The following is a 25,754-nucleotide window of genomic DNA, read 5'->3' on the forward strand; positions in this document are numbered from 1 at the left end:
CTTGCAAGGATAGGTTCCTGGGTTAGTGGTTCTGTTGTGTGGTGTGAGGTTGCTGGTGAGTATTTGCTTCAGATTGGGGGGCTGTCTGTAAGCAAGGACTGGCCTGTCTCCCAAGATCTGTGAGAGTGATGGGTTGTCCTTCAGGATAGGTTGTAGATCCTTGATGATGCGTTGGAGAGGTTTTAGTTGGGGGCTGAAGGTGATGGCTAGTGGCGTTCTGTTATTTTCTTTGTTGGGTCTGTCCTGTAGAAGGTGACTTCTGGGTATTCTTCTGGCTCTGTCCATCTGATTCTTCACTTCAGCAGGTGGGTATTATAGTTGTAAGAAAGCATGATAGAGATCTTGTAGGTGTTTGTCTCTGTCTGAAGGGTTGGAGCAAATGCGGTTATATTGTAGAACTTGGCTGTGGACAATGGATTGTGTGATGTGGTCTGGATGAAAGCTAGAGGCATGTAGGTAGGCATAGCGGTCAGTAGGTTTCCAACATAGGGTGGTGTTTATGTGACCATCGCTTATTAGCACCATAGTGTCCAGGAAGTGGATGTCTTGTGTGGACTGGTCCAGGCTGAGGTTGATGGTGGGATGGAAATTGTTGAAATCATGGTGGAATTCCTCAAGGGCTTCTTTTCCATGAGTCCAGATGATGAAGATGTCATCAATGTAGCGCAAGTAGAGTAGGGGCATTAGGGGACGAGAGCTGAGGAAGCATTGTTCTAATTCGGCCATAAAAATATTGGTATGCTGCAGGGCCATGCGGATACCCATCGCAGTGCCGCTGATTTGAAGGTATACATTGTCCCCAAATGTGAAGTAGTTATGGATGAGGACAAAGTCACAAAGTTCAGCCACCAGGTTTGCTGTGACGGGGATATCTGTGACGGGGATACTGTTCCTGACAGCTTGTAGTCCATCTTTGTGTGGAATGTTGGTGTAGAGGGCTTCTACATCCATAGTGGCTACGATGGTGTTTTCAGGAAGCTCACTGATGGATTGTAGTTTCCTCAGGAAGGCAGTGGTGTCTTGAAGATAGCTGGGAGTGCTGGTAGCATAGGGCCTGAGGAGGGAGTCTACATAGCCAGACAATCCTGCTGTCAGGGTGCCAATGCCTGAAATGATGGAGTGTCCAGGATTTCCAGGTTTATGGATCTTGGGTTGCAGATAGAATACAGGTGGGGTTCCAGAGGTGTGTCTTTGCGGATTTGTTCTTGTGCTTTTTCAGGGAGTTTCTTGAGCAAATGCTGTAGTTTCTTTTGGTAACCCTCAGTGGGATCAGAGGGTAATGGCTTGTAGAAAGTGGTGTTGGAGAGCTGCTTAGCAGCCTCTTGTTCATATTCCGACCTATCCGTGATGACGACAGCACCTCTTTATATTCACTATCGAGATTGAGCTACAGTACTTGTATAATTTTAAATTCGTATTCTATTATTGTTTAACAGTTTGATTAAAACTGCAATTTATTGCAACTATTTTTTTTAATAGTCTGATAGCCCTACTAAACTTCCCTCTGTGGAAATCATAGGCAATACGGAAAGGGAAGCTAAGTTTACTGTATGTTATCCCAGACTTTTAAAGTTGTACTGATTCAAGGGTGACTATATAGACTTAAGAGTCTCTGTCTTTTTTTTTTCTTAACTACTTCTACTTCTCCATGTTAGGTCTATGTTAGTCTATCTGTTCCACTTTTTTGTTTAAACCCTACCTCCCTTATTTTTGTCTAAATGGTATTGCAGCTTTCATTTAATGTTTATCCTCTTTAACTTATTAGTATGTTATGCTTGTCGAATACATTTTTATTTGTTACAAATGTTGACAAAGTTTTGGAGAGGAATCTCTGGAAAATAGTCAATTTGACAGTAACTGTCCTTCCTGTCTCTCTAGATTTACTTTAGTTTTCTAAGTACTTTTAAATACAACTTTATTTTTTCCCTTCAAAGCAATCACTGTATGTCTGACCACTTTTAGTCCTCGGGAAACCTGCACAACACTTTCAAAAGATGAGCTTGGAAGCTTAAATTCATAACTATGCTAGACACTAAAAATCATGGTCTTAATAAAGATGCTGCCTTTATGGCTTATTACAACTATCTGTAACTCACCAGCCCTCCCCTCCTCCTGCCATGGCTACAGGGGTGTTAAGTGCCACTTGACCTTGAGTGGTCCCTTAAATAGTGTTAACTGCTTGCGCTAAATTATCTGTTCCACCTTGTGTTTAGCTGTGACACTGAGTACCTTTCCCAGACCAGGAGAAGAGCTCTGTAGCTTGAAATCTTGTCTCACCAACAATAGAAGTTGGTCCCATAAAAATATATTACCTCACCCACTGCATATCTTTATTAGGGGGCTCAGAGTTGAGTTGTATAGCATGTTTTTGGTATGCGTGAGAAACAAATAAAACAGACACATTTGCATTTTGTTCTCCAGTACTTTTTCTTCTTGTTGCGCATATATATAGGTGATTTCATTGCTCTGGAAAATAAGTGGTGGTAGCAACTTTTGCCTTGTGTCCTTGGTAGAGAGAAAAGGTATTGGAACTGTATCCATTTACAGTATATCAGTGGTTGCCTGGGGATGGAAATGTGATGTTTTTTTCCATTGAATATAGTGCACATCTGTGCCCAGGGCATTGACTGTTGGTTTTTAATGTCACCTTACCCTATCAAATGCCTTTTCCTCCACACTAATAAGAGAAGTTGAGAGGGGGTTCTTGAACAGGGTCAAGTATAACATCCTTAACCTAATAACCACTATATATAAATCCATCTTAGTTTCTCGTGTAGCTGGGCAATATTTTGATGTTGATCAGGCATATCTTGACCACGTTCTTTATGTGCAAGTTTAATAAAGAAATGTAATGAGCATGTGCTAAGGTCCTTTCCAGATTTAGAAATAAATTACTGCAAACTCTTGAAAAGAAGCTGGTATCTATTCCCCTTTTTAATAGCACATTGAAGCACATCTGTGAGAGGCCTACCAGTCTGTCTTTACATGTTTTTATAATTTATCAGCCCAAGGTTCTGCTGATTTTCATACTTTTTATGGTGAAGACTGGTTCCTCTCTGCTCAGATATTTCCAAAAAAAAAAAAAAATTGAAATCTAAGAGGGTTTCCTTTTTTCATATAATATGCTACTTTTTCTAATATCTATTTTATTATTCTCTAAAAATCTTTTATAAGAGGTTTTAAAGCCCCTTCTGTAAATTTTGGGATGGATAATTATTTGCTTCCTTCTATTCCAGATTGGATGGATAATATAGTCAGATGGCATTCCTTTTAGTTTTCTAATCAATAGATTATTTTTTTTATTCACTTCCTCACAATATAATTTATTTCATATACCTGATGGTTCTTTGTGTATTATTTGTTAGTAAAATGTTTAGCATTCCCCTTAAATTGGTTGAGAATCTTGTTCAAAGCAGGTTTCAGAGTAGCAGCTGTGTTTTTCAACCAAAGATTGATTAATTTATAGAGCTATCATCAATGTTTCACTTGAATTCTAGAGAAAGCATCTTTATATGCTGTTTATCAACATATTTGAAATATCTTCTGAAATGATTCTTCTCTGGATCTATTAATAGTCACTAATAACCTCTTAGTTTTCCGCAAAATGATTTTCAGCAAGGTTAAATTTCAGTTTGGTTGAAGTGCGATCTGGACACATAATATTACGTATGACAGATTGCAGCTTTTTGGAAGATAGACTTAAAGCTAATCATTAACACTATCTTCGTGTAAAGTTTCTGGATGATAAAATTGAGGACTTTTTTATTTGGGTTATGGCTTTTCAACTTTTTCTCTAAATCTCATTGTTTATAAACAAATTATGAGGATAATGGAATTTGTATTTCTCTTCAGTCTATCGGATTTAATACACAATTAAGATCTCCTCTTTGCAAGAAATCTAGTATTCTAAACTATTTTGTTTTAAAAAAAATTGTTTGGTAATGGATATGATTTGAGTTTATTTTAAATTTCTTCAATTTTTAAGTAGCTACTGAATATTAGCCTTACGAAGAGTATATCCTAATTTGGTTTAATTAGTAGAAATTTAATTTCTTTTGAAAAGAGAATACCTACTTCGTTTCAAAAATGTTGGTGGAGTCAAAAAGCCCCACAACAATCATATTTCTCTGATATTCTGTCTCTCTCTCCTTTTTAAAAAAAATAAAAATAAAAATAATAAAAAAAAATCCTGTATCCAGGTAGTGTGATGCAGTCAATAAAAATAGAAAAAAACCCGTATCTTTTAATTACATTATATAGGCTTTCAGTATTTATGGAGCATGTAAACCTGTGGACACTAATTTTTTTTTTTTTAACATTGCATTCTAATTTACTTAAGGCATTTTGTACTTCGTAATCTTTTGAACAGACTTAAAACAAATGTCTTCTTCAAGATCATCCAGTCATTTTTCTGGTCCATGTCATTACTTTTATTCCTCAAAAATTATGAGCATCAGAAGATCTATTCCTATTCAGTTTAATTTATCCTTTCGAGACTTTTTGTTGATTCAGGGATTTGTTCGTTGTAGTCCTCCCTGTTTTTTGCTCTTACTCTTCTGTTGTTGTGTTCTGTTGATAGAGTAATATCTAGGAGTCCCATTGTGATAGACTCTGTGCAAGCAGTAAGACAATTTCTATCCTGAAGAGCTTGAAGTCTAAAAAGAAAAGATCAGCCAAGGGTAGGAAGAGAAACGAGAGGCAAAATTACTTGTTCAGAGTTGCACAGCAGACCAATGAGAGAGCTAGATATAAAAATCTGTCTCCTGAATCTCAGTCCAGTTGCATGTTCACTAGACTATATTGCATTTATTTCTTCTATAGGTTTTGGTCTTTCAACAACCAAGGTCCTGTTTGTAGCCACTCTTGCACATTTTTCATGAACTGTACCATCTCTCTTCTTATTAAAGATCTAGGGAAGTGCAACAGAACTCTTTTTGAGGGAGTGAATTCTCATCCTTGAAAAGCAAATAAAAATGCAGTATGTGAAGGTTTTCCAGTCCATAAAGATTCCATCAAAATATTGAACCCCTTTCTTCCTTTGTGTAATTGAAAATTAATTTTTTTTTTTTTTTTTTTTTTGGCCATGGTATCTCTAGAAAAGTTCTGATTCCATAATTGAAGCTAGAATACAATAACATTGATGACCAACCGGCTGGAGAAAAAGTTTGCACAATTCATACCCATACCAAACCTAACTATATACACATTCTTGCTTCTAGAAGTTTATTTGCATAGATAGTGGAGTCCTCCTTTGTTCTTCATCCTACCTAGGAAGTATTGTAACTTGAAGGGAAACCTTCAGTGGCATATTTTGAAATTGTGCTGTAATCTCCCTAAGGTCTTTTTATCTAATTACAGAGATGCAGCATAAAGGCCTTAGATAGGGTTACCATACGTCTGTATTTTCCCGGACATGTCAGGCTTTTTGATTCTTAAATTGTCATCAGGGAGGAATTTTTAAATATCTAAAAACGTCTGGGATTTTGCCATTATTATTTTTCCCCAAAGAAGAGTTGATCATGCAAGAAAGAGTGTGCATGTTGATCACTCGAGAGTGCCTGCTTTTTCCCCCTAGCTCCTAGCACTTGCTCTGCGAAACAACTGTTTTGCGCAGCTGGGAGGGAGCGGGAGGAGGGGGAATGCGGCATGCTCAGGGGAGGAGGTGCGGCCGGAGTGGGTATTTGGGGAAGGGGTCCCCTGGGGCAGGGATGGGGTGGAGTTGGGGCGGGGCCAGGGGTAGTGGCACGAGCAAATACTACACCCCCCCCCCCCCCGTGGAGTGTCCTCCTTTTTGAATGTTCAAATGTGGTAACCCATGTTAGAAGATCAGTATCCTATGAACTTCATACCTGTTTTTCCCCAACCCCCATTTCTCTACATTTATACTACTCTTTCATTGTGGTATCACTGGCATATAGGGTACAGGTTTCTGTACCCTTTTCATCTGGAGAATCCAGACTTAAGAGTTCTCCAGAGCCATATCCTCATTTGTGCCATTGAACTACTATTAAATTGAATATCTCTCAAAAGTAGACTGGTCTGTTTTGGTGGAAGCTTAAATACCTTTACATTTTTATGATGTAAACTCGCATCCTGAAGTGAAACTTGCATAGTGAGTTTGACAGTAATTGAATCATACTCTTTTTGCCCATGGACAAATTAACATTCTGCTTACACGATAAATTTTAGGACTTCATTGTGTCTGGGTGTCCATTTTGTGTGAATGGTAACTTCACAAATTCTGGGAGAGCCAAAAGTTAGTATAACTTTCCCTTTTGTGTAAACATCTCATATACTAAAGCTTTCTGCATAGCATAACCATTTATGTAATTCCATGGGCATTAGGTTGGCCCCTTTTTAAATATTTAAGTTTTGTTAACAGTACAATATTTCAAATTGCTGGTAACTTTATTTTATTCTCATTTCCTGTTTGTAGTTTTCTTTGTGCATTCACTTAATGTTAATCTCCAAACAAATCTAACGTAATATTGCTTGCTTATTATACTGCCCACTGTAATGTTTCCATGTTTTTGGGGAGGTCTGTTGGTTTAAAAATACAAAAAATATTTTTTTTAATCTGTGTAGACTGGCTTTGAGTTATAATGTGGTTTTATGACTATTTTGCTGTATTACAGTATACCCATACTTTTCTCTGTTTAGTGAGGCAAAACTGCTCAGCATAGATGAGAGTGATGGGTCCTTCAGTCCAGGTGAAGAAAGGAAGGCAAGTATTTTATATATTCATCCATTAAAACACCTATTAAGATTTAGTTTTAAACAAAGTAGTATAGTAATTCCATTGAATTAAAAAAAAATTTGAAAAACGGGTGAATGTGTTGCTTTTCTATGATGCATACTGCAAAAATATCTTGAGTTGCATTCCTTTACTATGTTTCTTATTCTGAATTCCAGGGGGCTAGCTTGCTGTACAGTACTATCTTTTTTTCTTTTCTTCTGAACTTTGAAACTATCAGCGTTGATGTTTACTTTTATCTCTAGACAACTACCAGTCTAAAACTAAATTATTTTTCCTTTGCAGAAAGACTAAATGTACTTCCTAATCTTTCTTGACCACATACGCTGATGTATTTCCTTGTTTTGAGATTTCAGAGTAGCAGCCGTGTTAGTCTGTATTCGCAAAAAGAAAAGGAGTACTTGTGGCACCTTGGAGACTAACAAATTTATTAGAGCATAAGCTTTCGTGAGCTACAGCTCACTGCATCCGATGAAGTGAGCTGTAGCTCACGAAAGCTTATGCTCTAATAAATGTGTTAGTCTCTAAGGTGCCACAAGTACTCCTTTTCTTCTTGTTTTGAGAGTGTGTGTATCTGCCAGGGAAGGCGGGGGAAGCAGTGAAGTGTGGTTGTGTTCTTTTGCGATTTTGATGGCAGGTGCTGAAGTATTTTGTTGAAAAGAAGTTTCATAATGCTTGAAAATTTCAGTGTTTTCAGTAGTGGGTATGTGTAGCAAAGAAAGGCTGCCTTTCTCCCCAGCAAATCACGTAAGAGATGCAACCCAGTGAATCAGACCAAATGAACGATTAAGCAAATGGCTACAGGTGATGACTCCATAGATAATGAGGAATAGGCTGTATATGGCTATAGCAGTACTATTTAACTAGTAATAAAGAGCAGCCATCCATTATATTTTTAAATTGACATGTTTATATTAATATAGGCTTAATAAATTTAACAGTATTCCAAAGGGAATAGTCCTCTATTAAGATATTTTCCAAAGTTCAAAAAGTCTCAGCAAGTAAAATGCTATCTAGAATCCGACAAAATACAGTTGAAATGCTGATGTTATCTCATAAAGACATCATCTTGGCAATGCAGAATAGTTTTATTTCCTATTTATTTACCTATTTCTGGGTTTAAGGGCATTGCATTTATTGTAAAATTTTCTCAGTGTAAATGGCATGTTCTCTTTTCATTTTTTGTAGTTCCTGGAATTATGCTATCCAGAACAAAACTTTAGACAGAGTTCTGAACAGAATATTATATGAAACATTTTAGTTTGATTTATGAGACTTTGGGGAAAACTGTGTTTGAAGACCAAGGAACAGGATTTATATAGGAAATGACTTTTGACTAGATTTTTAGATTTACTACAAAGGCAACATAAATATGGATTCCAGTGAGTATTCATATAAGTATTTCACAACTTAATAGTTGTATACTCTCATCAACCAAACATTTTGCTAATTGTCTCATTACAGTCACTACGCTGTCGACCAGGAACCGTTGGTACCAGTGGCGAGTACATAAAAACGTATGCAAGGCGAGGCAAAACTGGAAGTTTTAGAGTTTTGAAAGGGAACTCAATTGGACTCAATATGCTGGGAAAAAGCAAGAAACTGAGGTACAGAGTTTCCAAGTTTACTAAGTAATTGCTTAGTTAACCATAAGTTTTATTTAAACATGATATATGAATATCATTTTAGATACATTTTTTTTTTTAGTGACTGGAGTGAAATTAAGGAAACTACAGCAAAGACTCTCAATTTGCACTTTGCTAATCTGTATAGTTGGCAAGTTGCAAATAAGTGGTCTCTCCTTTTCAGCAAAATTTAAGATTAGCATGCCATAGTGAGATCTTTTAAAATTCCATTACTCTTACAAAATGTGTTACGTAGCGCTTACAAGTAAATGCTGAAGGCTTTCTGAACAAAATTAACTAACCCTGGATATTCACTTGCATCTTGACTAAGTACCATTCAAGACTGCTTCTACCATCACCCAATCTCCCATTCATCACCCTGAGGTACAGAATGTAATGTACTCTCTCTCGGTCATAGGCTTCTGCCTCTTCCAGGCCATCTCCAGCACTAGCTGGGATGCTCCTTCATTTTCCCTCCTATAGGACATTATATCACACCAGAACCACTTTGCATTACTTCAGAGCAAGTCTTCATCAACTCTGCTCACTCTCAGATTCAGCCTGAGCTCTGGTCTCAAAAAAATTGAGCACAAATGCTGATATCTATGTATTTGGTGTTCCAGCTGCTCACCACCACTGCTGGTATTCAAAACTGACAATCCTCCTACTCTACTTCTCTTCAAGTTGTAACTGAAAGCAATAGCTATACCAAACACCAGCCACAGGAAGTTCATAATATAGTTAAATTGTTTCCAGTGCAGTTGGTTCCCATACACCCCATGTTCAGGGAAAAGATCACAAGACAGCTACATCCAGTCAATAAGTAGCCATCCTATATAAAGTCAAACCAAGCATAACCTGAACCTCAGCCTTGTGTTGATAAGCAGGAAGTTATTGGTTAATAAGTGGTAGTGTAGCCATGTTGGTCCCACGATATGAGTGAGAGAGGGTAGGTGAGGTAATCTTTTATTGGACTAAAATTCTATTTACAGAAGGCTCTAACTTTTGAGCTCCACAGAGACCTAACAAAGAGCTTTAACCCTTCTGCCAACGAAAGTTGGTCCAATAAAAGATACTACCCCGCCGACCTCTCTGTCTTTTATTGGACCAACTTCCGTGGCAGAAGGGTTAAGCTTTTGAACTTCACAAAGCTCTTTGTTAGGTCTCTGTGGAGCTCAAAAGCTAGTCCCTTCTGTAAATAGAATTTTAGTCCAATAAAAGATTACCTCACCCACCCTCTCTCTCTCATATCGTGGGACCAACATGGCGACACTGCCATTTGTCTCTTGTTAGTTAATATGACAGTTCCAGTGACTATCTTGTCACGGAGAGTCACTTCAGCTAGTGTGCATCATAGAAACGTGGAGTGACCTTACATCGAGTGCTATCTCACCTCGTTTCCTCCCACTACTCTGTACGCTAAAGACTCTTGATATGGAGAAGAAAAATCTGTAAATGGTCAAACCATTCTATTCCTAGCCATACAATTTCCAACTACATGTAGTCTGATCTGAGTCCTTGGACTGAATGTAAATATAAGGAATACAAGAACTTCAGGCAGAAATGAGAAACCTCCGTGTCCCCAGATAGGAAGAAGCTGTTACACTGGTCCATACCTACCGATGAGCAGTCTGCCCCCCAAATTTGAAAACGTATGTGAAACTAATTCCACCTGACAGAAGAACTAAATGCTAACTCGACTGCTTTGATTTAGCATTTCTCCAATAGCATACAAGTGTGTAACGCATCTCTTCTAAATTCTACAAGCAATGGAAGAGGAGTTGATTTTATTTTAATTTTAATTACTGGGGAGATGCTGAAATGCTACTCTGGCGAAGGACATATAAAAACCTAAATCTATCAGATAAAGTATATTTTTTCCTGCGTTTGTTTTCTTTTGCTTATTTCATTTTGCCAAGTAGCAAGTACCTTGCAATGGGTGTTCCAATTATTTAGTGAGATTCTGCACTAAATGTTCATTTCTTAGTGTAATTTTTCTGTAGTACAATAAATTTAAGTTACTCAGATTTGCTCATAGAGAGTATTTCACTCTAACTGTTGTATATTGAGAACTATAAAATAAAGTTATTTGTTTGGAATAGGCTTTAAATAGCTATAATTTACAATGCAAAAGTTTATTGCTACACTGAGGTTTAATTAAATCTCCCATATCTAAAACTCCTCTGAACTCCATGAAGACTGACAGTGGATTTCTTTTCTTGTAAAGCAGCATTCCTTTAAATAACAAAAAGAGCAAGGAATGCAAAGTAATTGAAAGCAGGGTGAATGATGATGGTGTTTTTGTTTAAAGAAAAGGAGTACTTGTGGATTCCAATTCAGCAGTCTCTTGTTGGAGTCTGTTTTTGTTCTCTGTGTGTGTGTATATAAATCTCTCCTGTTTTTTCCACCAAATGCATCCGATGAAGTGAGCTGTAGCTCACGAAAGCTTATGCTCTAATAAATTTGTTAGTCTCTAAGGTGCCACAAGTACTCCTTTTCTTTTTGCGAATACAGACTAACACGGCTGCTACTCTGAAACCGGTGTTTTTGTTTAAAATTAAATACAAGTATATTTTTAAAAACTATTTAGGATGAAAGTTGAAATGGGCAAACTATGTTGAGACCTAAACTTATGATTTATTTAATTTAAATTACTGTGTTTTAATACAAAAATAATATTCAATGGTACCTGTTAGCTGCCAAGTTGTAAAGTCAAACTACTGAACTGTGGAAGTCCAATGGCTAAGCACTGACACCTAGCATTTGCTGAAGTGCTAAACCAGCTTTTGACTGCAATAGCATCTTCTGCAGGTGCAGAGAAAATAATTTATTCTTTTCAGTTTATTCTATTAGTTCATTAGAATGACGAGTCCATTAAAAGTTAAGAAACAAATTGGGAGTTGAAAAAGTAGGAAAGCAAGCTTTCTTCTTCCAATCTATGAGAGGATGAGATCTACTAGCTGTAAGATCTTACAGCGTGTGGTGACCAGAAACAATCAGTTCAGTTCACTAACTAGAGATACCACTTTCTTTGTTTTAAGAAATGTTAGTTTTAATTGGAAAATTCATTATGATGAACTTTTCCATGTTATAGATATAGCACATTTAAGGTAGTTTAATTAGCTTAAAAAAATTACAGTGCTGTTTTGCACTCAAGTAATTGAATTTGAATTTACATCCAAATAGAGCTGAATTTAAAAACTGCAAGTAAAAATTTAATCATCCAGTAAATGAGAAATGCATCATTCACCATTTTCTAACATAATAAAAATAAAAATTAAGAAACTGAAGCTAAGCTATATAGTTGCTTAATAAATGTGCATAGATACACTGTATCTTCTTGGTTAACAAAAAGAGGCATCAAATTTAGCGTAAAGCTATATTAGTTGCAGCTAAATTTGTTTTAATGGTTATTGACCAATGAGAATCAACCTTTCTTTAGGAAAATAAAGTATAAACGCAAAACACTGTTAAAATCACGAACGAAGGCATGCATGAACATTTTTGATGGTGTTGAAACTATTACTGGTATCTCTTACCGCTAACTGCTTTTCTGACGTTGGTCATTTAATCTGGTCAAGAATGTGATTGTCCTACAAGCAGTTATCTTTGTTTAATACTGAAGTGCAACATCTCCTAACTTTTTTATATACTACATGCATCACAAGAAAGGCCAAAAATATATTTTTCCTGTTTTATATATTATTTTGTTCTGTAGATTTACATAATTGGGACCAGTTTGTTTATTGTGAACATTAATGTGCCCACTGATGTACAATATGAAGGGTACTTGGTAGTAATTCTCTTGAGTTTTGGACATCTAATTCTCAGCAGACTGAAAAGTTTAGTCTTGCAATTAAATCACAGAATTAGCTGTGAGCAGATGAGATTTATGAAATTCCTGAATTTCTCAGTGATAGTCTGAGACCTTGGGAAATCACTGTGCTTCAATTCTTCTCCTCTTCCTTCCCCACCCCCATTTGTAAAATGAGGATAATATAACCCACCTATATAAGGTATGTTTTAGATCCTCTGATGTTAAATTAGGCATGTTAAATTAATGTAGCAGTATTGTAAATCAGTGTTTTCCTAATGTGGGTGAATGCCTGGCAGTGAGGAGGATTGTGCACGTTGGGTGAGCACTATATGTGGGCTCAGCTTTAATTAAAAAAAAAAAAGGGGGGGGGTGGTTACATTAATGTGCATGCATTATAGAACTGTAGGACTGGAAGGGACCTCGAGAGGTCATCTTGTCCAGTCCCCTGCACTCATGGCAGGACTAAGTATTATCTAGACCAGGGGTTCTCAAACTGGAGGTCGGGACCCCTCTGGGGGTTGCGAGGTTATTACATGGGGGAGTCGCAAGCTGTCAGCCTCCACCCCAAACCCCTCTTTGCTTCCAGCATTTATAATGGTGTTAAATATACGAACAAGTGTTTTTAATTTATAAGGGGGGGGTCACACTAAGAGGCTTGCTATGTGAAAGGGGTCACCAGTACAAAAGTTTGAGAACCACTGATCTAGACCATACCTGACAGGTGTTTGTCTAACCTGCTCTTAAAAATCTCCAATGATGAAGATTCCACAACCTCCCTATGCAATTTATTCCAATGCTTACCTACCCTGACAGGAAGTTTTTTTTTTAATGTCCAACTTAAATCGCCCTTGCTGCAATTTAAGCCCATTGCTTCTGGTCCTATCCTCAGAGGTTAAGGACAATAATTTTCCTCCCTCCTCCTTGTAACAACTTTTTATGTACTTGAAAACTGTTATGTCCCTCATCAGCCTTCTCTTTTCTAGACTAAACAAAGCCAATTTTTTCAATCTTCCCTTACAGATCATGTTTTCTACACCTTTAATAATTTTTGTTGCTCTTCTCTGGACTTTCTCCAGTTTGTCCACATCTTTCCTGAAATGTGGCGCCCAGAGCTGGATACAGTACTCCAGTTGAGGCTTAATCAGCAACAAATGGAGTGGAAGAATTACTTCTTGTTTCTTGCTTATAACACTCCTGCTAATACATCCCAGAATTATGTTTGCTTTTTTTGCAACAGCGTTACACTATTACCTCATTTAGCTTATGGTCCAGTATGACCCTTCAGATCCCTTTCTGCAGTACTACTTCCTAGGCAGTCATTTTCCATTATGTATGTGTGCAAACGATTTCTTCCTAAATGGAGTACTTTTCATTTGTCCTTGTTGAATTTCATCCTATTTTCTTCAGATCCATTTCTCTAGTTTGTCCAGATCATTTTGAATTTTAATTCTATCCTCCAAAGCACTTGCAACTGCTCCTAGCTTGGTATCGTCCACAAACATATAAGTGTACTCTTTATGCCATTATCTAAACCATTGATGAAGATATTGAACAGAATCTGACCCAGAACTGATCCCTGTGGGACCCCACTAGTTATGCCCTTCCAGCATGACTGTGAACCTCTGATAACTACTGTCTGGGAATGGTTTTCCAACCAGTTTTGCACCCACCGTGTTGTAGTTCCATCTAGATTGCATTTCTCCAGTTTGTTTATGAGACGGTCATGTGAGACAATGTCAAAAGCTTTACTAAGGTCAAGATATACCACATCTACTGCTTTCCCCCCCATCCACAAAACTTCCTTTTGACAGGGTAACAAGCCATCAGGTTGGTTTGACACAATTTTGTTCTTGACAAATCCATGCCGACTCTTACTTATCACCTTATTATCTTCTAAATGTTTGCAAATTGATTGCTTAATTATTTGCTCCGTTATCTTTCCAGGTACAGAAGTTAAGCTGACTGGTCTGTAATTCTCCGGGTAGTCCTTATTTAACTTCTTACAGATTGGCACTATATTTGCCCTTTTCCAGTCATCTGGAATCTCTCCGATCTTCCATGACTTTTCAAAGATAATTGCTTATGGCTCAGATATCTCCTGAGTCAGTGCCTTGAGTATTCTAGGACGCATTTCACCAGGCCCTGGTGACTTGACGACATCTAACTTGTCTAAGTAATTTTTAACTTATGCTTTTCCTATTTTAGCCTCTGATCCAACCTCATTTTCACAGACATTCACTATGTTAGATGTCCAGTCACCACCAGCCTTCTTGGTGAAAACTGAAACAAACAAGTCATTAAGCACCTCTGCCATTTCCACTTTTTCTGTTTCTCCCCTCCCTCCCCCACTGAGTAACGGGCCTATCCTCTCTTTGGTCTTCTCTTGCTTGTAATATATTTGTAGAATATTTGTTACCCCTTATGTCTCTAGCTAGTTTGATCTCGTTTTGTGCCTTGGCCTTTCCCTACATACTTGTATTATTTGTTTATATTCATCCTTTGTACTTTGACCTAGTTCCCACTTTTTTAGGACTCTTTTTTTATTTTTAGATCATTGAAGATCTCCTAGTTAAGCCAGGGTGGTCTCTTGCCATACTTCCTATCTTTCCTACACAGTGGGATAATTTGCTCTTGTGCCCTTAATGTCTCTTTGAAGACCTGCTAACTGTCTTCAGTTGTTTTTCCCCTTAAACTTGCTTCTCATGGGATCTTACCAACTCCCTGAGTTTTCTAAAGTGTGCCTTCTTGAAATCCATTGTCTTTATTTTGCTGTTCTCCCTCCTACCAATGCTTAGAATCATGAACGCTACCATTTCATGATCACCTTCCCCCAAGCTGGCTTTCACTTTCAAATTCTCAAACAGTTCCTCCCTATTTGTCAAAATCAAATCTAGAACAGCCTCTCTCCTAGTAGCTTTCTCCACCTTATGAATTAAAAAATTGTCTTCAGTACATTCCAGGAACTTGTTAGATAATCTGTGCCTTACTGTGTTATTTTTCCAAACAGATATCTGAGTAGTTGAAGTCCCCCCATCACCAACAAGTCCTGTGCTTTGGATCATGGTTAGTTGTTTAAAAAAAACAAAACACATCCACCTCTTCTGCCTGGTTAGGTAGTCTGTAGTAGACCCCTACCATGACATAACCCTTGTTTTTTACCCCTTTTATCCTTACCCGGAGACATTCAACAAGTCTGTCTCCTATTTCCACCCCAACCTCTGTCCAAGCATATACATTTTTAATATATAAGGCAACACCTCCTTCCTTATTTCCTTGCCTGTCCTTTCTGAGGAAGCTGTTCCCTGTGATGCCAACTATATCATAGTTGTGTTTATTTACTAGCATTTTGAGTTCTTGCATTAGTATACAGATATCTAAGATACTGATTTGATTCCCCCCTTCCAGTTCTGTCTCATCTCTTCTTTATCCCTGCTGTAACAGCCCATGCTTCTCCCTCCCCCCCCCCCAATTCTAAACCCTTCTCCCAGGTCTCCATGTTTTGGACTTACCTGTGGGCTTTGGTCTACTGCCCCCTAGTTTAAAGCCTTCCTCACTAGGTTAGCCAGTCTGTATCCAAATATGCTCTTTCCCCTTCCTCAATAGGTGGACCCCATCTCTGCTTAGCAGGCCTTCTTGCTGGAACAGCATCTTCTGGTCAAAGAAGCCGAAGCCCTCCTGTCAACGCCATCTTCGCATCCTGGAGGTGAATTCCTGGCTGCATCTGTCTCTGCCTGGGCCCCACCCCTTACCCTTTACCGGAAAGATCAAAGAGAACACCACCTGTGCTCCCAATTCTTTCACCCTTACTCCCAGAGGCCTGTAGTCACTTCTGATCTGATTATAGGTGGAGCTGGTAACAACCTATACTTCAGGTTGCCAAACACTTTCTTTGCAAGACCCTGTTTCAATTGTTGTTTATAACAACCAGTTGGACTGTAATTTCCCATGCCGGATGTGTGCCTTGAGCTTATTTATTTATTTTTTAATGTTTCAGCAAAATTGGTCCAGCTGTTTCTCAGAACAAAGTTAGGGAGAAATATATTATTTTTCCCACATTAAGTGCTTATGTCCATTTCATTAGGAAGTTTTATCATCTCCATACTTTGAAATATGATCTTGAAATTAGGCAGGGCTGTCATCCTGGTGTCAATCATGTGCCTTTTGTTACTCCCATGAAAACCTGTCCAAATTGGCCAAGTTAAAAGCCTCCCAAAAACTGCAGTTCGCATATACTTAATAGAGACTTGTTAGTTCGGCAGTTAAATTGTCTGAAGATTCCATTTGCACTGAGCATGTTTAAGCCCAGGGCTATGGATGCTGAGCAGGTGTTTTCCTGCAGTTGCTGCTCTTGGTAGCCAGGAATCATTATAGCATAAGGTACAGGAACTGAAAGCAAGAAGTCTGTGTAGCCCGTGGTATGTGCACATTCAGTGGTGTGAGCACATCTGCCCCCTGCCACCAGGGATAACCTATTATACTGCATTCAGATAGTTGTCTTGCTTAGGAAAGGTGTTTGACACCAAGAGCTATTGACTTGGCTCTCAGCTGCTGGCCCAGCTTCGTGTAACAATGGCTTTTCTATTCAGGGGCTTGCCAGTCATGCAGGCAAGAGAGAGGTGTGGCTGGAACTTCTCAGTTGTGTGCATGTCATAGAGGGGAGACACTGCTTAAGAGTAGGGTTCTTCTTTGTGTAGGAGGGGGTGGGGATTAAGAGTAACCATCGCCAAATATGAGGAGGACTTGCAGAAGAAAGAAGGCAGGAGAGACTCTGCCTTCCTGAAGTGCTTATGAACTTCATACTCACAGAAAGGGTAAGATTAGTCCAAGGGAGGGTGTATCTTAGGACTTCAGTTATTTTCAAAGATCTTTAACTCTAGAGTGCTTTGAGTAAAGCTTCTCTGGTTAAGAAGTTCCATTGTTAACTCTGTTCTTGTTTTTTGCCATGTTGTCCCCATGTTATCTACTCAAGATAATTAAGTCCCAGGCAGACTGCGAAGAACTACAAAAGGATCTCTCAAAATTTGGGTGACTGAGCAACAAAATGGCAGATTAAATTCAATATTGATAAATGCAAAGTAATGCACATTGGAAAACATAATTCCAACTATACATATAAAATGAATGGGGTCTAAATTAGCTGTTACTACTTAAGAAAGATATCTTGGAGTCATTGTGGATAGTTCTCTGAAAACACCCACTCAATGTGCAGCCATGGTCAAAAAGTGAACAGAATGTTGTGAATCATTAAGAAAGGGATAGATAAGACAGAAAATATCATATTGCCTCTGTATAAATCAATTGTACGCCCACATCTTGAATACTGTGTGCAGATGTGGTCGCCCCATTTCAAAAAAGATATATTGGAACTGTAAAAGGTTCAGAAAAGGGCAACAAAAATGATTGGGGCATGGAACGGCTTCCATATGAGAAGAGATTAAGAAGACTGGGTTTTTTTCAGCTTGAAAAAGAGACCACTAAGGGTGGGGGATACAATTGAGGTCTATAAAGTCATGACTTTTGTGGAGACAGTAAGTAAGGAAGTTTCAGAGTAGCAGCTGTGTTAGTCTGTATTCGCAAAAAAGAAAAGGAGTACTTGTGGCACCTTAGAGACTAACAAACTTATTTGAGCATAAGCTTTCGATGAAGTGAGCTGTAGCTCACGAAAGCTTATGCTCATATAAATTTGTTAGTCTCTAAGGTGCTACAAGTACTCCTTTTCTTTTTTGTAAGTAAGGAAGTGTTATTTACTCCTTCTCATAAAAAGAACTAGGGGTCACCAAATGAAATTAATAGGCAGCAGGTTTAAAACGAAAGTATTTCTTCACACAACGCACAGTCAACCCGTGGAACCCTCTTTGCCAGAGGATATTGTGAAGGCCAAGACTATAACAGGGTTCAAAAAAGAACTGGATAGATTCATGGAGGATAGGTCCAGCGATGGCTATTAGCCAGGATGGGCAGGGCTGGTGTTCCTAGCCTCTGTTTCCCAGAAGCTAGGAATGGGAATGGATCGCTTGAAGATTACCTGTTCTGTTCATTCCCTCTGGGGCACCTGGCATTTGCCACTGTCGGAAGACAGGATACTAGGCTAGATGGACCTTTGGTCTGACCCAGTGTGGCTGTTCTTATGTTTAAATTAGAAGCCTGGAATGTCTGCATCTGAGGTGGAGCTCGAGGGAGTGCATGTAAGCAGCTGGGGAAGCTCACAGGTTTTAAGCAGTGATTTGTGGGATCTAGAGTGGCTGCGTGGCAGCGCTCTATGGCCCAGGGATGGCCTTCTGACAATAGTTCTGAGACTGGGAGTATGCTGTATAGACCAAAGCTAGAAATAGTGATTAGATTCTACCCAGATCCAACTAACTTGAATTTGGCAGCTGGGTCCACTTGCAACAGACTAGCAACTACAGCTGGGTACTGGGCTAGGTTTTAACAAATTGAGCCACTAATTAATAATGAACATAGTATAACTAAATTCAATATCCTTGAGGGAGGTGCCAATCACTAGCACTGTATTGAACATTAGGAAGGTCTTTAACCTTTTCCCTTTTTTTTTTCTTAAGTTAAAAACACATTGAAATCAAAAGTGAAATTAAAATCCTTACACACAATACAGCAGCTCCTCAAAGGTAGCGCGTTTCTTCCTGAATGCATTCATATTGCTGAACTAAAAAGTAAGGCGGAACAAAAATCCAGAACAAAGAATACTCCTCTGTAATACATGAGGGTACAATGCAGACTGAGCAGCTGTCACCCTTCCTCTCTAACCTGAGGTGCCCTTTACAATGCTTTCCTGCTGTAGCCATCAGCCTGGACTGCTCACAAACAGCCCCCAGCGTGCAAGTCACTACTGGCTGTGCGTGCGCGTGTGCGTGCGCGCGTGCTGTAGCCAGCCAGCCACGCTTTTTGGCTCTTATCAGCCTTGGTTATACTACAGAGTGACCTAAACAGACTCCCAGTCTTAGATTTTTCCCCAGAAATGTATGTTCTGTACTGCCCAGCCCTCTTCTGGACTTAATATAATACAAGTTTATATTAAATTTGTTATTGCTTCAGTAGAAATAATATGCACATGACATGCCACCTCAAATGGAGTTTCCCAAACACTTCAGTTTAAGCACATTGGATTAGATAAAACAAATGTATTAACTAAAAAGAGATTTTAAGTGAGTTTAAGTAATGAGGCATAAAAGTCAGAAATGGTTACAAGAAAATAAAGTTAAAATACTACTGGTGTCTAACTTAACAAATTTTCTCACCATATGCTTTCAGCAGTATTACTGACCAAATATCTTAGGTCAGGATCCCTTTTCCCAGAATTCAACAAATACTTCCTTTGTTGCTTCTGGTGCCATGAACGTGATGGGCAGGGAGGAAGAGGGTCTGCCTAGCTATATTTGTTCCTCCTTTTTATAGTGTCAGTCCGCCTCTTGAAAAACATGTCCAGCCGAGATTCAGGAGACCAAATCTATGTGGAAGGATGTCCCCTGCTGCTTTTTCCTCACTGATTTGAGTGTCCTTTGTTTCCCTTTGTGGTTGATGGCTCTGTTTACTGCTTACATGCAACTTAAGCAGAGCATACATTCCTCTGTTTGAGACAGACCTGTCTGCCAACCTCAGTTTGGAATGTGTTAATAACATTATACAGTGGAATCTTAAAACTTTTCTCATACAGTGTTGTCACACACTTTATCAGGACAATAACTGGAAAATTGAGTTTTCAAATGATACCTCACAAGGCATACTTTGCACAATGATTATTGTGATAGTGTGTGAGGTGTGGACACAGATACATTTTGTCATGCTGCCCCACCCCAGTATTCTGGCTAAATGGCAAGGTATGTTATGTTATTTCAGCCATAAAGTTATCCTTTATAAAATGGAAATACTTCCCAAGCGAAGTCAATAGAAAGTACCATGTACTGTAGCAAATAAAATGTAATATGGAAGTTAAAGGAAAAGAATGGTTTTGAAGAGCAAATGGACAAAAATATAAAAAGTAACAAAATAGAGGGCTGGGTGGGATCTGGATTTTTTTTTTCCCCCTGTTCTGGAGCAGAGAAAACAAAATTTTGTGCAAAACGAAATTCTGAAAATAACAATCACAGAATCCTGGTTTTGGCTTAGTTGAAGTGTTTTGTTTAGAAAGTAAAATATAAAATAAATCAAACTCATCTTGAAATAAAAATTGAAACATTGTTTTGCATTATTTATAAAAACATTGTCGGGTTTTTTTAAAGAAAATTTTGTTGAAAGAGGCACATTTTCTGATCCACTCTAATAAAATACTTTAAGTGCATCACAAGATGGAAGCCTATGTGAAAGAATGGGTGACTCCATTGTACTATCAGGAAGCGATTTATTTGTGTAATGATATTGAAGTGAAGCAGCATAATTTCTTTGTATCTATCTTTACCACAAAAGACAGGAAGGAAATAGCTATCCTTGATTTCCTTTTTTTCAGGTAAGTATTGTTAGAGATTGACATGTCAAAAGAGGAGATGCCTTAATAAAAGAAAACAAAAGACCAGGTGGTGTATAAATGGGGTCTCGGATGAGGAATACGAAGCAGTGAGCCTGCCTGCAGTATTTAGTAAATTGACTGAAAAAACAGTTAAGATGAACAAAACAATAAGTATAAACCAGCATGAAAATTATGCATCTATGAGAGTTCTTTGAGCATGTGAACCAAATAATAGATAAAGGGATCCTAGTTGACATTCATTTGGACTTTGAAAAAACATTTGAGAAAGTCCCTCATGAGGCTAAAAAGGAAAACGAAGCAGACCTGGGAGAGAGGTAAACTGCTGCGATGGATTAAAACTGACGAACAGACAGAAAATGAAGAGTAGAAATAGCTGATCAATTTTAAGTATGGCAGAGGGTAACAGTGGGGTGTCCACAGGATTGATACTCGAATCAATGTTCAATATGTTAATGATTTGGAAATAGTGAATAGTGAGGTCAGACTTTTGTGGATTGCACAAAACTATTTAAGTCAAGATATGAAAAGAATCCTATGATATGAAAAGAACCTAACAAAGCTAGGTAAATACTGATGATGTGTGGTGACTGATTACCTCGCATTAGTCAACAATGAACTTCATGTGTATATGGGAAGGAATAATTTGAACTACTCATTCACATTATTGGATTCTAAATCAAAGTTAATCATAGTGCGGAAAAAAGAGCTGTTTATCATTGTGGACAACTCAATGAAAACCTCTACTCTTTTTGTTTCCATTGCATATTGATTACTCATCATGCTAAGATTTATAAAGAGGGGGGAGAAAATTCTGCAAAATATTATTCCATTATAAAACGTGATGATTTTCCCATATCATGAATGCCATGCTAAATTCTCTAAAATAATTATATCAAAGGTGGTAGAGTTCCAGAGATAAGCAAGTGATTAGTCATGAAAAAACTTCCAAAGGAGAGTGTGACTAGATTAGGACTGCTTAAAAAAGAGACAAATAGGAAGAAACATAAGACTTAACAGTGGTTCTCAAACTTTTGTACTGGTGACCCCTTTCACATAGCAAGCCTCTGAGTGTGATCCTCCTTATAAATTAAAAACACTTGTTTGTATATTTAACACCATTATAAATGCTGGAGGCAAAGTGGGGTTTAGGGTGGAGGCTTGCAGCTCACGACCCCCCATGTGACCTCTTGAGGGGTACCGACCTCCAGTTTGAGAACTGCTGACTTAAAACAAAAAAAACCCCACAAAAACAAAGGAATGAATGAAAATGAAGACAGCTAAATTTAAAAAAAAAAAAAGTTAATTCCTTTTAAACACAATGCCTAATTAACCTGGGGAACTCATGGCCATAAAATACGTTGAGACCAAGAGCTTATTGGCATTGAATAAAGGCTTTTGTCAGCATTAGATATTATTAAATAAAAGGTATATCTTAGCCAACCACGAGCTGCCTCAGGTTAGGAAGAAATGTTCCTTTTTGGCAGAAGAGTCTATAATGGTCTATTATGCAGATTTTTGTTCCTTCCTTTAAAGAGTCTGGTACTGGCCAATGTCAGCAATAGGATGCTGGGACATTTTGATATGGCATTTATGCTCCTACAGGCACAAAAGTAGATTTCAGCAATGCCAGGTTTAGAATGAGAGACATTGATTTCCAGTTCTGTGTACATTTCCTATTTTTTGTTAGATTTTTTTTATATAACATTTTCAAATTAGAGGTTTGTGACTGTAAAGGATTATAGAATATCATTGCAAAAGATTATAGCAGGGAACCACAAGAAGAAGCCGTGTGTGGTTTATGGGCCTGGAAGTCGGGAGAGGCTGAGAATCCTCATTTTTGACTATGCTGCCTCTTTATCAAACCAGTCTAGTTAAGTAATTTCAGTATTATATTATTTTAGTTACTGATTAGCTACATGACATTTCTTAGTTTTTTTTTCATTGTTTCTGCGGTTTTGTTTATTTTGTAACTTTTGTTTACCTTACTTTCTATCATATTTACAGTGAAAATTCCCAGAATATAACTTGTCCAGGAACCGTAGTGCACGGTAGACGTTTTCACCATGCTCATGCACAGATACCAGTAGTAAAAACAGCAGCCCAAAGGTAAGATTGAACAAACAAACATGTCATTCTCGTGTCATCCCCTCACTTTCCCACCCGTGCATCTCATTTGTGGCAGTGGTTTAGAGTGCTATGTTTTTTAAAAGAATGTTCATACTGTCTTGTTTTCCCACAGTTGAGATTCGTACATGGTAGTCTTCATAGTCCCGAAAACATTTTAAAGTAAACAGGGATGTGTAACATGATAGTGTGCTTTCTGGATCCTTTAATATCTGCCTTCATTGAATTGTGAAGGTCTCCAAAAGTTTACCTTGTTAATCTTCATTGTGAACAAACCCTTCACTTTATTAAAAAAAAAAAAAAAAGTTCATTTGACAGCATTTTGTGGAATCTAACCTTTCAACTGGAAAGTAGTTAACAGTGAAACTATTTAAAAAAAAAAAAAGACGTCAAAGCTATTGTAAATAATGTATAATAGAATGTCACTGAATAAACACTCCTGTAATCAAATACTTGAATTGATAAAAATTCCAGTTTCTTCCGCCACTTGGCAACGATTCAGTAGCAAATGTACTGAGATGTCATATTACTCACATTGCTTAAAAAATACAGCAGACTTAATAGTTCACTATGACATATAAACCTTAAAAACAACAGCCATCAAAATAATTGGAGAAATACGTGTCTTCAGTGGGACTGCTCATGAGCAAGGTTATGCATGTGTGTGTTTGCAGGAATAGGGCCTTAAAGGATGAAAAGGGAAAGTGTAAGTAAATGCAGTTAAGTCTCCTACAAAATGTTGACCTTTAAAAATCAAATATTGAATTGAATTGAACACATGCATTGTTTTGTTGTTGTGTTTTTTTTGTTTGTAGTAGCACCCATTGTGCGTGGGTTGAACGCTGTTAAGAAAACAACCTTCCTAACCAATAGCTTAACAGTGTCTTTTTATTTCTCCTTCTTCTTCCTCCTTTTTTAGCTATGCTAACCACCAAAATCATTTTGTTGCAGGGAAGTGTCTGAGGAATCTCAAGGGATCTGCTCGGTCTGATATTAATGGATATCTTAATTGTCTGGGACAGCTAGTAAAAATCAAGTTAATGAAAAATTAGGAAGATTTACAAACATCAGCGAAGATCAAGAGGGTGACTTACATTATAAACATGAGCAGAAAATAACTAAATGAGTTTTAAGTTGAAAAAATGCAAGCTAATAATACCTCTAAAGGGAAAACATTGTATGGACTCTCACCAGAAGTTAGAAATCTGGGAAGAAATGATAGCAATAGAAAAGATGATATAGTGGACAGCAAGTGAGGCATGAATTTGCAAAGTGATAGAGGCACAAAACAAAAATATAACTTTTGGCTGCATATGCAGAGGTCTCATGTCATAGGCCTCATAGTCCCTCTGTATTTGATCCTACTACAGAAGCAACAGGAATACTATGTTCAGGTCTGGGCTACTGAGTGCCATAAAAGATATTGACTAACTGAAGGATGTTCAAAGAAAACATCAGAAGTTAGGGTGTTTGAAGGATTTTTATCTTTATGAGTAAAGATGGAAAGAGCTAAATAATAGATCATGGCTAAGGGAATAAATGGTGGGAAATAATATAGAAATGTGTACGATGTAAATACTGAGAATGGAGAGGTATAACAAGGTGTAATGAGATGAAATTAAAGGAATAGAATACTTAAATAGAATATTAGGAGTAAGCTTGTTAATGAGATATGTTTGGCTGGCATAGTCTAAGGAAAATGGTAGAAATCCTGTTGCTTGGGACACTTAAAACTCTGTTGGACCAAAACAACCAACCGTAGAAATCGTACAATAGGAAACAACCCTATGTTGGCCAGGAGATGGAAGAAACCTATTAGGTTATCTACTCCATCTCTAGATTCTGTAAGTACTTCAGAAAATTAAATAGTGCGGAATTGCTTTTATGAGGTCTTCCACTGGTGATATTACTGTTTGTATAATTTGTTTTAAATTAATCATGTATTGAGGTACATGTGCATGCTACCTAAGTCATATCAGAAAAATGAGAACAACATCACTCCTTATTCCCTCCGGCAGGGCTGTCTCTAGGGGGATGTGGGGCCCGGGACATTGGTGCTGAGTTTCTATCTGCCGGAGGGCCCTCCCCCATGGCTCCACCCAAGCCCTGTCCCCACTCCACCTCTGCCCTGCTTCTTCCCTGCCCAGTTCTGCCCCCTCCTTTGAGTATGCTGTGCCCTCGCTCTTCCCCCCAGTGTCTCTAGGTGCTGCGAAACAGCGGATCGGCGGTAGGCACTGGGAGGGAGGATGGGGAGGGGGGTGGAGGAGGTGCTGATCGGCAGGGCCCACAGGAGGTGATGGGGGTAGGGGTGGGGAGGGGAAGTTGGGAGGGGTGCTCCTCCTCGCCTCCGCTCGCCCATCTCCCTACCTCACCTCCCGGCCCACCTCCTCACAAAGCGCAGGGTGGGGTCTGGGGTGGTCACCCCGATTTGCCGTACCCTAGGGACAACTCTGCTCTCCAATACTGGTGACCATCCTTGAGATCACCAAGGATTCTCTATCATTGGAAGTGTTTAAATGAAGATTGCATGTTTTTCTAAAAGATATGCTCTAATTCAAACAGGAATTAATTCAAGAGAGTCCTACGATTGTGGTTTATAGTTCAGACTGGATCAGTGTTACCTTCTGGCCTTATAATTAGTCCACCCGTGCACACCATATATGCATTTTGTGTCTATAGCTATTTTATCTTTTTTTTGTTTTACAAACACCCATGCCCCCCCCCACAAAAAACTCAACATGCTCTTGAAATATTGAATGTGTTACAGAAATATAAGAGATAAAGAGATGCTTTAAGAAGTTCTTCTGTCCACGGTCTCTCCCTTCCCATGATATCTTTTTATCTGCGAGTTTCTCAGATTTACAGTGTTGCCACGCGAGTGCTTCCTTCCATAGCTGTCCTCCGTCCCCGTCCTTATTCCTCTGTTGTTACCCTGCGAATAATTCAGTTCAC

At 38.3% G+C, this 25,754-nt stretch overlaps 1 protein-coding gene across 16 annotated transcripts in view; it reads left to right on the forward strand.

Moving 5' to 3' along the window:
- Positions 1 to 25,754, forward strand: part of SENP6 (SUMO specific peptidase 6) — a 167,414-nt gene that overhangs the window by 40,534 nt on the left and 101,126 nt on the right. For 13 of the 16 annotated variants that reach the window (XM_043510533.1, XM_038393819.1, XM_043510534.1 and 10 more), the window contains exons 3-5: positions 6,661 to 6,724; positions 8,219 to 8,361; positions 22,683 to 22,784. In XM_043510533.1, the coding sequence (XP_043366468.1) occupies positions 6,661 to 6,724; positions 8,219 to 8,361; positions 22,683 to 22,784 (309 nt within the window). Of the gene's footprint in view, positions 1 to 6,660; positions 6,725 to 8,218; positions 8,362 to 22,682; positions 22,785 to 25,754 lie in introns of those variants that run through there. The other 3 variants (XM_043510536.1, XM_043510537.1, XM_043510538.1) reach the window with 1 other exon arrangement.

The sequence above is a fragment of the Dermochelys coriacea genome, chromosome 3 (assembly GCF_009764565.3).
Source record: "Dermochelys coriacea isolate rDerCor1 chromosome 3, rDerCor1.pri.v4, whole genome shotgun sequence".
In the NCBI taxonomy this organism is placed as follows: domain Eukaryota; kingdom Metazoa; phylum Chordata; order Testudines; family Dermochelyidae; genus Dermochelys; species Dermochelys coriacea.